This window comes from Zalophus californianus, chromosome 1 (genome assembly GCF_009762305.2).
Source record: "Zalophus californianus isolate mZalCal1 chromosome 1, mZalCal1.pri.v2, whole genome shotgun sequence".
NCBI lineage: Eukaryota > Metazoa > Chordata > Mammalia > Carnivora > Otariidae > Zalophus > Zalophus californianus.
The window spans coordinates 110,689,535-110,703,296 of NC_045595.1; the positions used below are offsets into that span (position 1 = coordinate 110,689,535).

Here is a 13,762-nt window from a genome sequence, read left to right on the forward strand (position 1 = left end):
GAGCAATCATCAGTATTGTATTTTTAATTTCACTGTCCAGGTGTTCACTGGCAATCTGTACAACTATAATTTATTTATGTTATTCTTTGATCATTGACCTTGCTGAACTTATTTGTTCTAGTTTTATTGTAGATTCTTTGGGATTTTCTATGTAGACAATCATGTCCTCTCAAATAGGGACAGTTTTCTTTCTTTCTTTCTGGTATATATACCATTTACTTCTTCTTGCCTTCTTCTATGCTAGAACTTCCAGAATTATGTTGAATAAGAGTAGAGAGAATGGATATCCTTGCCTTGTTACTGATATTAGAGGAAAAAACACACAATTTTTCACCATTACATATAATGTTGGCAAAGGTTTTTTGTAGATGTTCTTTGCCAATTGATCTCTAAATTGATGGTGTAGCAACTTGACTTATTGATAAAGAAGGTTCCTGATGGCTTTATGAAATGGTCAGGTGGCCTGTATACTTAATGATTCAAAAGGTACACTGTCCTGTCTCAAAGTGTTTCTCCCAATCCTAATGAAATTCACTAGCTAGACGCTCTTTGCATCTTTTTAAATGGAAGACCTCTTAGAAAGGTTAACATTTTATACTGCTGTCACTCTTACCTGTGTGAAATAGTTTATGTTTCTTTCTTCCTTATCCAAGGACAAAAAGCATGGGATGGGTGGGGGAAGAAAGAAGGAACAGTTTTGGAGCAGAGAATGCCTCATTTGGGCAGCAGGAGGTTACTGGAGTGCCTTTCCTAGTTGAAGCAAAGACAGGAACTTTGAAAAGGATCCGAAGCCTAATTTAACCTTTTAAAAATTTTGCATCATTTTTATATTAAATAACTATAATTTTAAAAGTACAAACACTGAACTTGTGAAGTTTATTTTATAATTTATTTTAAATAGCTGTACGTTTAATATACTGCATTTGTTGATGCCTCCTCTAAAGTGCATCTTGTAGAAAGCAAAAACATCCTAATGTTAGCTCTTTTGTCAAGAATGACAGCATGTCGTTATTTTACTTACAAAATGAGGACGTGATATAACACCAGGTTATAAGAATGAAGCACAAATTATATTTCACAAAAAACAGGTAACTTTTACTTCACTTTTACTTCATTTGGGAACATAATTATAGTATTTAATAATTTCTCAAGTTTCACAAAAATGTCTTAAGTAATTAGCCCATACAAACACAAAGAATTTGAAAGGGTTATTATATTTCTTTCCATTGTAGTTTTACTTATGGAAAATTATTTACAAGTTAACAACATTGAAAACTTTTGTTCAATATACTTATTTAACATAGATCAATCAGTGATTCAGATTGTACCAGGCCAAGTCTGGAGACTCTTTTTATGGACTTATTATTTTATAATTTGATTGTCTTGTTTCCTAGCTCATAATGTCATGTTGGGGCTCTCTTTGTTGAACGTCTAGAAGATTCTATAAAATGTATTACTTCATATATTTCAGCTACATCCACCCCCCACTTAATGGCTGTGGTAAAATAACATTCTAATAGCTTTTGTAACTGTGAAATGTATACTCTTTTTGTTTTGTACATCAGGCTGCAAATAAGCTCCACCCAGCAAGAGTTTTCTTTAGGATGAGGATAAGGCATTTTGCCAGAATCTGGGCAAGAACCATGATTAATAGACATAAGGTTAAGAATGAAAGTGCCTTTAAGTAAGCAATATAATTTTCAAATTGATGAGAAGGAACCAAAACTCACAGTGAGGAAAGGAATTATAAGAAAATACCCATCTGTTCTGAATTAGTTCAGGTCTCTTGACCTAGATAAATTATATTCCCAGGAACTGATAGTACCTTTGAATGGGCCTGTGGTTGGTGATCTTTGAGAACATGTAGAGAGTAAGAGGATAATGTACAAATGCCATCCCATGTGTAAAATAACCATAAATTACAACTAGTGAACTCAATTTCAATCCCAGACAATATACTAGAATATATTTATTAAAAGGTGATTTGTAGGGGGTGCCTGGGTGGCTCAATTGGTTAAGCGTCTGTGTTCGGCTCAGGTCATGGTCTCTGGGCCCTGGGATCCAGGCTGGCATCGGGTCTCTGCTCAGTGGGGAGTCTGCTTCTCCCTCTCACTCTGCCCCTCCCCCAACTCATGTGCAGGAGCACACACGCTCTCTCTTTCAAATAAATAAATCTTAAAAAAATAAAAGGTGGTTTGTGAGTATATACTAGAAAGCAATAGCCGTTGAGCCAATTTTACGTTCATTAAGGGAACTGGCATGTAGGTCCTGCCATTCCATTTTGTGTACCGTTACTAGATCCAGGAACTGTAGTAGCCATAGAATATATGGAGTTTATGAAGACATTTGACAAAGTTTGTCATAATATTCCTGAAGACAATATGAATCAGTATAAAGATAATTGGGTAGTTTAATAACCAGTTGAAAGTTGTAGCTTCAACTCTTCAAATGTGCTGAATAATAGATCAGTATCAACCAAGTATTTATGACATGCTGTGGAGTTCTTTCCTCAATTTTGTCATATTCAACATTTTTAATCAATGAATTGGATGGATAAAGCAACTTACAATGATCAGTTTTGAAAAAGACACAAAGCTTAAAATTTCCTGGATACAAAAGTCAGTAACTAAAGGCTGAGACTAAGACATACCTATCTTCAAAATATATGTGTGTCTAAGATATTTATGTATAAATATATGTTATTTATTTACTTATATTTATAATTATATTTATTTTCCAGCACTTCAATCTGAAAAGCCAAATACTCACATGATAGAATGAAGGTTATTGGTTGCAAGAAATAGGTAGTATAAGAGGGAAAGAGAATAATGCAGGAAGATTGGGCGTGGACCCCAAAGGGCAAGAAGGGCAGCTAGGTCTCAAGAGAACTGAAGTGAGGAATTTGAAGGTCTTTGGTTCCTTTTTTCCTCTCCTACTCTGGATCCAGATTATCTTTGTCTTATCTTGTCTCTGTGTGTCTGCTCATTTTTCTCCCTCATTCCAGTAATGTGGCTAACTCTGTACCTTATATGATCCTTCTCTGTTAAGACTGCTTAAAGGTGTCCCAAATACCTGGGTCTTCAGCACTTATAAGTCTGGTTGGCTCATCCCAGCTTAGGGCTTGGTTCTTCTGGGTCTAATGTCTAATCCTCATCCCCCAGTCAGCCATGGCTAGGGTGGATAGGTGGAGGGAGTTTTAGTTATTTTACTAAACAGAGCAGCCAGGACTGTAGAAGGTGGATTCTCTTAAAAAAGCGGACACACATGGGAAGGAATAGATTGGTATATTTAATATAATGAAAGATGGTTTTGTACTGAAGTATATTTTTAAAAAATAGGGGCTTTTTTTTTAACATAAAAGTCTGTTGTATATAATAACATATAATTGCTGAAAATATAAAAGACAGTCATGATCTAAGGTTGCATTAGAAGGTACTACCAATGATATTACTTATGAGATATTAGAATGAGGGAGGCTTGAGCCCTCTCTTATTCTGTTCAGTGAGACCAACCACACTGGAGTATTAAATTCTGGGCACCATACTTTGAGACATATATAGAACACTGGAACAAGTTCAGAGAAAATTATTTAGAATAAGGAAGAAATTCAAAACCATGTTATATGGGAAACAGCTAAGGGATCTGGAAGTGTTGACCTGGAGAAGAGAAGATATGGAGTGTTCCTGAAAGCTGTTTTTAAATATTAGAAAGAGCTCTAGGGTTGTTCCACATGGTTCCTAGGAGGTCTAGGACCAGTGGATATTCCAGGGAGGCAGATCTGGGGTCAACATGAGAAAGAATTTCCTGGGAGACAAAGCCATCAGAAGATAAACAGGCTGCTTTACAAAGTAGTTTCCCATCATTTGGGATGTTGAAATAGTCAGGATAATGACTTACTAGAGTGGAGTAGACTTTATGAACCCATCCAGAGCTTGAACCAAGTTATCTTTATGATTTCCTCCAAACTTGTTGTTTTACAAATCTGTAATTTTGGTATTGCTGGCAGTTAGATGATTGATGTTGTCATTTGTCCGTATCCCATAATATTATGTTTTTTGATTTGAAATTTTTATTATTGAACTTTAGATGAACAAAATGTTACTATGTAAAAATTTGTTATTAGTTTGTTTCATCTGACTCTTGTGTAATGGCATTGATAGGCAGATGAGGTGGTGTCACTCTTAGTTAAGGGAGCAGTTTCTACAATCTTGAGGGAGGTTGCGTTAAAAGTAGCACTTAAAAGTGTTGCTTTCATTTTAGTACCCTGGAGCAAATATTTAATGAAGCTGTCTCTCATCCTTTTTGAATAGCAGGACAAGTAGAGTAGAGTCTACTTGAAGAACATTTATATACTTGAGACAGAAAAAAGAATTACCTCTCTCTTGACTTTGCTAAAATTCCATTTTTCACTACCCTTATGTTGACCAGAGATATACGAACATTTTATGTGAAGGAAGGAAGATGATTTAGCTGACCTTCACATGGCAGATAAATATGACACAAATGGTTACAGGAGTAGGTGCTGGGTTTAGATAGACTTGGGTTTAATCCCAATGTCTCCATGTATCAGCTGGTTATTCAACTTAAGTGGTTGCCATTTCCCTGTCTATAAAATCTACCATAGGTATCTACCATACCTATGTGAAAGGAGAAGGACTGGGAGAGAAGATGTTAGGTTCAAAATGTTTTTGCGATTTGTGGTTTTATGACAGAATTCTAGCATAAATTCTGTTAAATTCTGTAAAAAGCATACAATGTTAAAACTGAACAGGAACTTAAGGGTTCATTTGGTCCAATGCCAGAATTTTATAAATGAAGAAAAATAAGATCTGAAAAAGCCTAGAAGCATCTCCAGGTTCACAGTGCAGCTGGCAGTAAAAGGCCCGTGGTTTCTCTCCACTTCATGGAAGACTCCTCTTAAAACAAGAATTTTAAAGATATTTTCATCATTTTTAGTTTTATCTCATGGAAACTATTTCAAGAGTAAATTTTTCTTAGAGATACTATGGAGAAATAATCACTCTGAAAGACCCTTTTCCAATTCCAAGATTTTGTGTCAGTGTCAGTATCATGCCAGTTTTAAAAATTTTATCCAGATGTCAGCAGTGTCATAATTATCACTCCGTGGCATACTTGATTTGACCAGCATGGTTGCAATAACATCTTCAGTAGAGAACTTTGCTTTTCAGAATTTAAAAAATATCATTTTAATTTATGTATGTCTGTCTGTATGTATGTATGTCTGTTTTCTAGATGTCTCCTGAAGAAAAAGTTTGTAAGTACTGTGGAGTCAGCTATCTTATTCTTCATGAGTTTAAGGCTATGGAAGAAAAAGTGAAAGTGATGGAAAAAGAGATGAAATTTTATCAAGGAAGCGTAGACCGTGAAAAGAGACTTCAAGAAAAGCTACGGTCTCTTAGTCAAGATTTTGAACAGTACAGAATTGACAGTGAATCCAAAACAGAAAGGTTGGAGTCTGTTATTCTCTCCTGTCATTTATTTAGTTTGAAAGAAAAGTACAGGAAATAAATAGACTTTGAATGTTTTTCTAGAATTTCTCTAAATCAGTTATAAGTTACACTTTAATATATTTGAGTTCATTTTATCATTAATAATTATTAAACATATTATAGTTTGAACATTTCTTTGAGACATGTATTTACTATTTGAATAATTAGAAATCAGTTAATTCAGTAATTATATGTTGAGATGGGTCAAGTTTTATTTTTCCCCAGATATATATCCTAATTTTATCATTAGGAAGATTTGTCTATCAAAAACCAGGTGAATTTTGGTAGTTTTTGATACTTAACATTTGTTTTTAAATGGCCTCAAATATTTAGATTTATAGAATAAGGTTTTCATGTTTTGAAAAGGATGCCAAAATGTTAAAATCGGTATATGATTCTAAATCACTGAAATTGGAATAAAATTGAAGAATGAGTTCTTAATGCTGTTGAATCTAATCAGCAATTTAGTCTGCCTAAAGACACTTCAGTGGATTTATACAGACACTTCTATAGAAGGGTTTTTGCTGGTATTTTATGGCTTTTCCTTTTTCTTATTAATGATTATTTCTCCATTTAAAGTATCAACAGTTGATGTTAGTAAATCTTGAATTTAATGAATGTAATGAATATGTCTTTGTAAGAGTAGAAACTTTGTTAAATCTCTTAGGATTAAGAACTTCAATTACATTTTATTATACATTTTTATACGTTAAACCTCCATTGAGCCCGATATTTCTTAGACCTTTACTAAGAAAATTTTGTTACAGTTTCTTCAATTTCAAATCTGAGTACTAAAGTATTTTGTAATATTTGAGTGGAAAAATAAAAAGTTTGAAGTATTTAGTTTAAAATTTTAGAGTTGGAGGGTTTTTGCCTGTCAGAGCAGAAATTCTTTTGCTTGCTATATTTACATTTTACTTTCTTTAATAATATAGTGAATTATATAAGTCATATGTAAACACACAAAGTAAAAGAAGTAGATAGAAGAAAAGGCAAGGAATTCCCTTTTTATTCTGATTTCTTCTTCCTGGAGATAAAACCGCTTTTAATGGTTTGGTGTATATCTTTCTAGATCCTTTATTGTGCCTTTACCTTTATTATAGATATATTTCTTTAAGATATCTAATGTATTATATAAGATGTATAATTTAAAAATCTTCATCTTTTGATAGACTGGTTTTAAATATAAGCAATATATTCAATATGTCATTCTGTGACTTTTGCCACTTAATTTATATATATTGAAAGTTGTTCCATGTTAATACATATAGATCTATCTTGTTTTTAACTGTTACAACATTTTCTTTACTAAGAATATACCATAATTTACTTAACCATTTTTCTTTTCGACATTTAGATTATTTCCAATACTTACTACAGATAGTACCTATATTTATATTCTTATGTATGTATGTTTTCTGTGGGATAAATTCCTAGAAGTGAAATTGCTGAAAGAAAGGAAAAGTCAATTTAAAATTCTAATAAATGTTGTACCAAATTGTCCTTTGAGAAGATAGTGTTAATTTATATTTGGCCAATAGTTGATAAAGTGGCCATTTTCCTACTTGTCGTTAATATTAGAGTTTTTCAGATTTTACTTTTCTTAAGAGGGGGAGGGGCAAACATAGAGGAAGAGAGAGAATCCCACGCAGGCTCCATGCCCAGTGTGGAGCCTGACACAGGGCTCGATCTCATGACCCTGAGATCACAACCTGAGCCAAACTCAAGACTTGGATGCTTAACCGACTGAGTCACCCAGGTGCCCCAACAAATTTTTGCTTTTTTCTTGAGTGAAAAAAGTTACTTCATGGGTGTTTAATTTGTGTTTCTTTATTTCTAATGAGGTTGAACATTTTTTCATATGTTTATTAGACATTTATATTTCTTCCTCTGTTAATTACTTGCTCATATCTGTTGTCCAAATTTCTATTGGGTTGTTTAGTTTTCTTTACTTATAGGAGATTTTAATATAACATGGACATTATACTTTGTTTATATATGTTGCTAATATTTTCTCATGGTTGCTTATCTTTTTGTTTATTGTGTTTTTTCTGCATTGATTTTTTTTAATATTCTATGCTAAATTCTGGTCAGAGTTCTGTGTCAAGTTCTTTTGGTTATGAACAACAGAAACTCACCTGATTAACACTAACCTAGATTCAGGCAAGTTGAAAAACCAACATATATTTAAAACTTTTATAGCATTGATGTTTTAGTTACCTTTTTAATCTATTTGGAATTAATTTTTGTCTGGTGGATTTATAATTTCATGTTTATTGTTGTTTTCTAAATGTATGGCTTGTTATCCCAATATTATTCATTATATCTTTCATTCTTTCTCCCTTGGTTTGAAATGCTACCTATTAATTTCTATTCTAGTCTATTTCTGGACTCTCTGTTTTATGCTATTGATGTCTTAGTCCATTTGGGCAAATATAACAAGTTCATTTGGTCCAATGCCAGAATTTTATAAATGAAGAAAAATAAGATCTGAAAAAGTCTAGAAGCATCTCCAGGTTCACAGTGCAGCTGGCAGTAAATGGCCCGTGGTTTCTCTCCACTTTGTGGAAGACTCCTCTTAAAACAAGAATTTTAAAGATGTTTTCATCATTTTTAGTTTTATTTCATGGAAACTATTTCAAGAGTAAATTTTCTTAGAGATACTATGGAGAAATAATCACTCTGAAAGACCCTTTTCTAATTCCAAGATTTTGTGTCAGTGTCAGTATCATGCCAGTTTTAAAAAAATTTTATCCAGATGTCAGCAGTGTCATAATTATCACTCCGTGGCATAGTCCAGTGTACATTTACTTGATTTGACCAGCATGGTTGCAATAACATCTTCAGTAGAACTTTGCTTTTCAGCATTAACCATACACTGGGTGGTTATAAACAACATTATTTATTTATTTTTCACAGCTCTGGAGGCTGGAAGTCCAAGATCAAGGTGCTGGTGTATTTGGAAGGGTAGCTCCTTCCACCCCTTCTTGATTCATAGATAGCTGTCTTGCTGTATCCTTACAAGGTAGAAGAGGCAGGGGAGCTCTCCAAGGTCTCTTTTAGAAGGACACTCATCCCATTCATGAGGATAAAAATCCTCTGTGCCTGTTCATCCTTCCCTCCCTTTTAAGGACTGGCAGCCACTGATCCATTTGCTGTCTTCATAGTTTTGTTTTTTTCCAGAATGTCATATAGTTGGAATCATACAATATGTAGCCTTTTTAGGTTCTTTTACTTAGTAATAAGCATTTAAGTTTCCTGCATGTCTTTTCATGGCTTGACAGCTTATTTCTTTTTAGCATTGAGTAATATTCCATTGTCTGGTTATACCACAGTTTATTTCTCCTTTCACCTTCTGAAGGACATCTTGGTTGCTTCCAAGTTTTGGCAATTATGAATAAAGCTTCCATAAATATTCGTGTGCAGGTTTTTGTATGGACCTACATTTTCAACTCTTTTGGATAAATACCCAAGAGTGTGATTGCTGGATCATATGGTAAGAGTATGTATAATTTTGTAAGAAACTGCCAAATTGTCTTCCACAGTGGCTCTATCACTTTACTTTCCTGGCAGCAATGAATGAGAGTTCTGTTACCACATCCTCACCAGAAGTTGGTGGTGTTGGTGTTTTCGATTTTGGCCATTCTAATGGGTGTGTAGTAGTATCTCGTCATTTTAATTTTCATTTCCCTGATGACATATGATGTTGAACATCTTTTCAAATGCTTGTTATCTGTTCATCTTTGATGGCATGTTTGTTCAGATCTTTTGCCCATTTTTTAAAAAAGATTTATTTATTTTAGAGAGAGAGAACATGAGTGGCAGGGGTAGGGGGAAGGAGAGGGAATCTCAAGCAGACTCCATGCTAAATGTGGAGCCCAACTCAGGCCTTGATATCAGGACCTTGAGATCACAACCTGGGCTGAAACCAAGAGTCAGATGCTTAACTGACTGCGCCACCCAGGCGCCTCACATTGTTTAAAAAAGATTTATTTGTTTATGTGTGAGAGAGAGAGCGCATGAGCAGGAGGGGCAAAGGGAGAGGGAGAGAGTCTTAAGCAGACTCCACACTGAGCTCAGAGCCCAACGTGGGGCTCTATCTCATGACCCTGAGATCTTGACGTGAGTGAAAACCAAGATGCTTAACCAGCTGTGCCACCAGGGCTCCCCAGCCCTTTTGCCCATTTTTAAATGAGATTGATTGTTTTCTTATTGTTAAGAGTTCTTTGCATATTTTGGATAAGAGTTCTTTATTGTATGTGTCTTTTGCAAGTATTTCTCCAAGTCTTTGGCTTGTCTTTAATTCTGTTGACATTCTCTTTAGCAGAGCAGATATTTTTAAATTTAATGAAGTCCATCTTATTGTTTCTTTTATGAAACTTGCCTTTGGTGTTGTATCTAAAAAAGTTCTCACCATATCCAAGGTTATCTAATTTTTCTCCTGTTATTTTCTAGTTTTATATTTTATATTTAGGTCCATGATACATTTGAGTTAATTTTTGAAAGTTGTAAGGTCTGTTTTTATTGTTTGTTTATTTGTTTTTTTGCATGTGGATATCTTATGGTTACTTTCAGCATCATATGTTAGAGAGATTATCTTTGCTCCATTGTGTTGCCTTTGCTCCTTTGTCAAAGAGCAGTTGACTGTATTTATGTAGATCTGTTTCTGGACTGTCTATTCTGTTCCATTAATCTCTTTGTTCTTTTACCAGTACTACATTGTTTTGATTATTGTAGCTTTATAGTAAATCTTGAAGCCAGGTAGTGTTAGTCTAAATTTTTTTTCTCCTTCAATATTGAGTTGGCTATTCTGGGTCTTTTGTCTCTCCATGTAAACTTCGAATCCATGTTTTCATATCCACAAAATAATTTGTGGAATTTTAATTGATATTGAATTAAATCTATACATCAAGTTGGGAAGAATTGATACCTTGACGATATTGAGTCTTCCTATCCAAAACATGGAATATCTCTCTATTTATTTAGTTCTTCTTTGTTTTCTTTTTTTCAAATTTTTATTTAAATTTTAGTTAGTTAACATATAGTGTAATATTTAGAATGTAGTGATTCATCACTTACATATAACACACAGAGCTCATCACAAGTGCCCTTCTTATTACCCATCCCCTATTTAGCCCATCCCCTACCCACCTATCTGCATCAACCCTCAGTTTGTTCTCTATTGTTAAGAGTCTCTTATGGTTTGTTTTCCTCTCTCTCTCTTTCTCCCCACTTCCCATATGTTTTGTTTCTTAAATTCCACATATGAGTGAAATCATATGGTATTTGTCTTTCTCTGACTGCTTTCACTTAGTATAATACACTCTATCTAGCTCTATCCACATCATTGCAAATGGCAAAATTTCATTCTTTTTGATGGCTGAGTAGTCTTCCATTTTATATATATATATATATATATATATATATATATATGTATACACATATATACCACATCTTTATCCATTCATCAGCCGATGGACACTTGGGCTCTCTCCATAGTTTGGTTATTATTGATAATGCTGCTGTAAACATCAGGGTGCATGTACCCCTTTGAATTTGTATCCTTTGGGTAAATACCTAGTAGTGCAGTTGCTGGGCCGTAGGGTATTTCTGTTTTTAACTTTTTGAGGTACTTCCATGCTATTTTCCAGAATGGCTGCACCAGTTTGCATTCTTACTAACAGTGTAAGGGTCTTCCCCTTCTCTGCATCCTCACCAATATCTGTTGTTTCCTGTGTTGTTAGTTTAGCCATTGTGACAGGTGTGAGGTGGTATCTCATCGTGGTTTTGATTTGTATTTCCCTGATGATGAGTGATGTTGAGTATCTTTTCATGTGTCTGTTGGCCATCTGTTTGTCTTCTTTGGAAAAATGTCTATTCATGTCTTCTGCCCATTTCTTAACTGGATTATCTACATTTCATTTTCTTATATAGATCTTGTACATATTTTGTTAGAGTTTTTTAGGGTTATACCTAAGTATTTCATTTTGTGGGGGGATACTAATGTAAATGGTAATCTGTTTTTCAAATTCCATGTGTTCATAGTATATAGGAAATTGACTTTTGTATGTTAACCTTGTATCTTGCAACCTTGCTATAATCACTTATTCTGGGTGTTTTTTGTTGATTCTTTCATATTTTCTACACAGGTGATCATATAGATTTGCATACTACAGATTTCAGTAAGTTGTATTTTCATTTTTATCTAAAGTATTTTTAAGCTTCTCTTGTGATTTCTTCTGTGACCCATTGGTTATTTTTTCATTTCCAAGTATTTTGGGATTTCCGAGCTCTTCTGTTTGATTTCTAGTTTAATTTCCTTTTGGTCTAAGCACAGACATTCTATGATTTTTATTCTTTTAAATTTGTTAAGATGTGTTTTATGGTGCAGGATGTGATCTGTCTTGGTGAATGTTCCATGTGAGCTTGAAAAAAATATATATTCTGTTCTTGGATGAGGTAGTCCATAAATGTCAATTATATCGTTGATCGATGATGCTGTTGAGTTCAACTATGTCCTTACTGATTTTCTTACATGCTGAATCTGTCCATCTTTGATAAAGTCTTCAACTATAATTGTGGATTTATCTATTTCTTCTTGTAATTCTATAAGCTTTTGCCTCATATTTTGATGCTCTGTTGTTAGGCTCTCTTGTTAAGTATTATTACGTTTTTTGGGGGTATTGACCCCTTTATCATTATGTAATACCCCTTTTTAACTCTGGTAACTGTCTTTGCTCTGAAGTCTTTTCTATCTGAAACTAGTAAGGACATTCTCACTTTTTTTTTTTATTAGTGTACCATGATATATCTTTCTCCACTGCTCTATTTATAATCTAATGCATCTTTATATTTAAAATGGGTTTCTTGCTGACAACATATACTTGGGTTTTATTTTTCAATACACTCTGACAATCTTGGTCTCTTGATGGATTTCAACCATTGACATTCAAAGTAATGATTGTTATCTACCATTTTTGATACTCTTGTTCTTTGTTCTTATTTTTGTCTTCCACACTTTTTCTGCCTTTTGTGGATTTGAGCATTTTATATAATTCCATGTTCTCTTAGAATATCAGTTATTTTTTTAAGTTTTTTTAGTTGTTGCCCTAGAATTTACTATATGTATATATGTGTGTGTGTGTGTGTGTGTGTGTGTGTGTGTGTGTGTGTGTAGCTAATCCAAGTCTACTTTCAAATAACACTATGCTTCTTCATGGGCAGTGTAAATACCTTATAATAATGAAACATTTCTGATTCCTTCCTCCTATTTCTTATACCATTCTATCATTCATTTCATTTTTTTAAAAAGATTTTATTTGAGAGAGAGAGAGAGAGAGTGAGCACGAGTGGGGGTGGGGGCAGAGGCAGAGGGAGAAGCATACTCCCTGCTGAGCAGGGAGCCCGATGCAGGGCAATTTCCCAGGACCCTGGAATCATGACCTGACACGAAGGCAGATGCTTAACTGACTGAGCCACACAGGTGCCCTCAATTCACTTTTAAGTAAGCATACATAAATACTCATATATATTTTTAAAAGTATACATAATCAAATACATTACTGCTCAATTATTAGTTTGAATGAATTGTTACTTATTAGACTAAAAATAAAGAAAAGTTTTTATTTTACCTTCACTTATTCCTTCTTTGATACTCTTCCTTTCTTTATGCTGACCTGAGTTTCTGTTCTGTATTCTTTTACTTTTTTCTGAAGAACATCTTTTAACATTTCTTGCGAAGCGGGTTGACTGGCAACAAATTCCCTCAATTTTTGTTTGTATGAGAAAGTCTTATTTCTCCTTCACTTTGGAAGGATAATTTTACAGGGTACAGAATTTTAGATTAATTTTTTTTCTCTCAAACTTCAAATATTTCACGCCACTCTTTTTTTTTTTTTTTTTTTTTTGCTTGCATGATTTCTGAGGAGAAGTTGGATATAAGTCTTATCTTCGTTCCTCTGTAGGTAAGGTGTTTTTATCCTCTGGCGGTCTATCAAGATTTTTTTCTTTAGTGATGGTTTTCTGTAGTTTAGAGATGATATACCTAAGTGTGGAGGTTTTTTTAGGGGGGGTGGCATTTATCCTGTTTGGTATTCTCTAAGGTTCCTGGATCTGTGGTTTTGTGTCTGACGTTAATTTGGAAAAAAATCTCAGTCATCATTTCAAATATTTCTTTTCCTTTATTTCTTCTTTTTCTTGTTATGTGTATGTTACACCTTTTATAGTTGTTCCAAAGTTCTTAGATATTCTTT

General features: G+C 33.8%; 1 protein-coding gene across 1 annotated transcript in view; it reads left to right on the forward strand.

The window, feature by feature from the left end:
- LEKR1 (leucine, glutamate and lysine rich 1) overlaps positions 1 to 13,762 on the forward strand; it is a 187,259-nt gene that overhangs the window by 9,236 nt on the left and 164,261 nt on the right. The window contains exon 3 of the mRNA XM_027587434.2: positions 5,254 to 5,468. Within this exon, the coding sequence (XP_027443235.1) occupies positions 5,254 to 5,468 (215 nt within the window). The remainder of the gene's footprint in view (positions 1 to 5,253; positions 5,469 to 13,762) is intronic.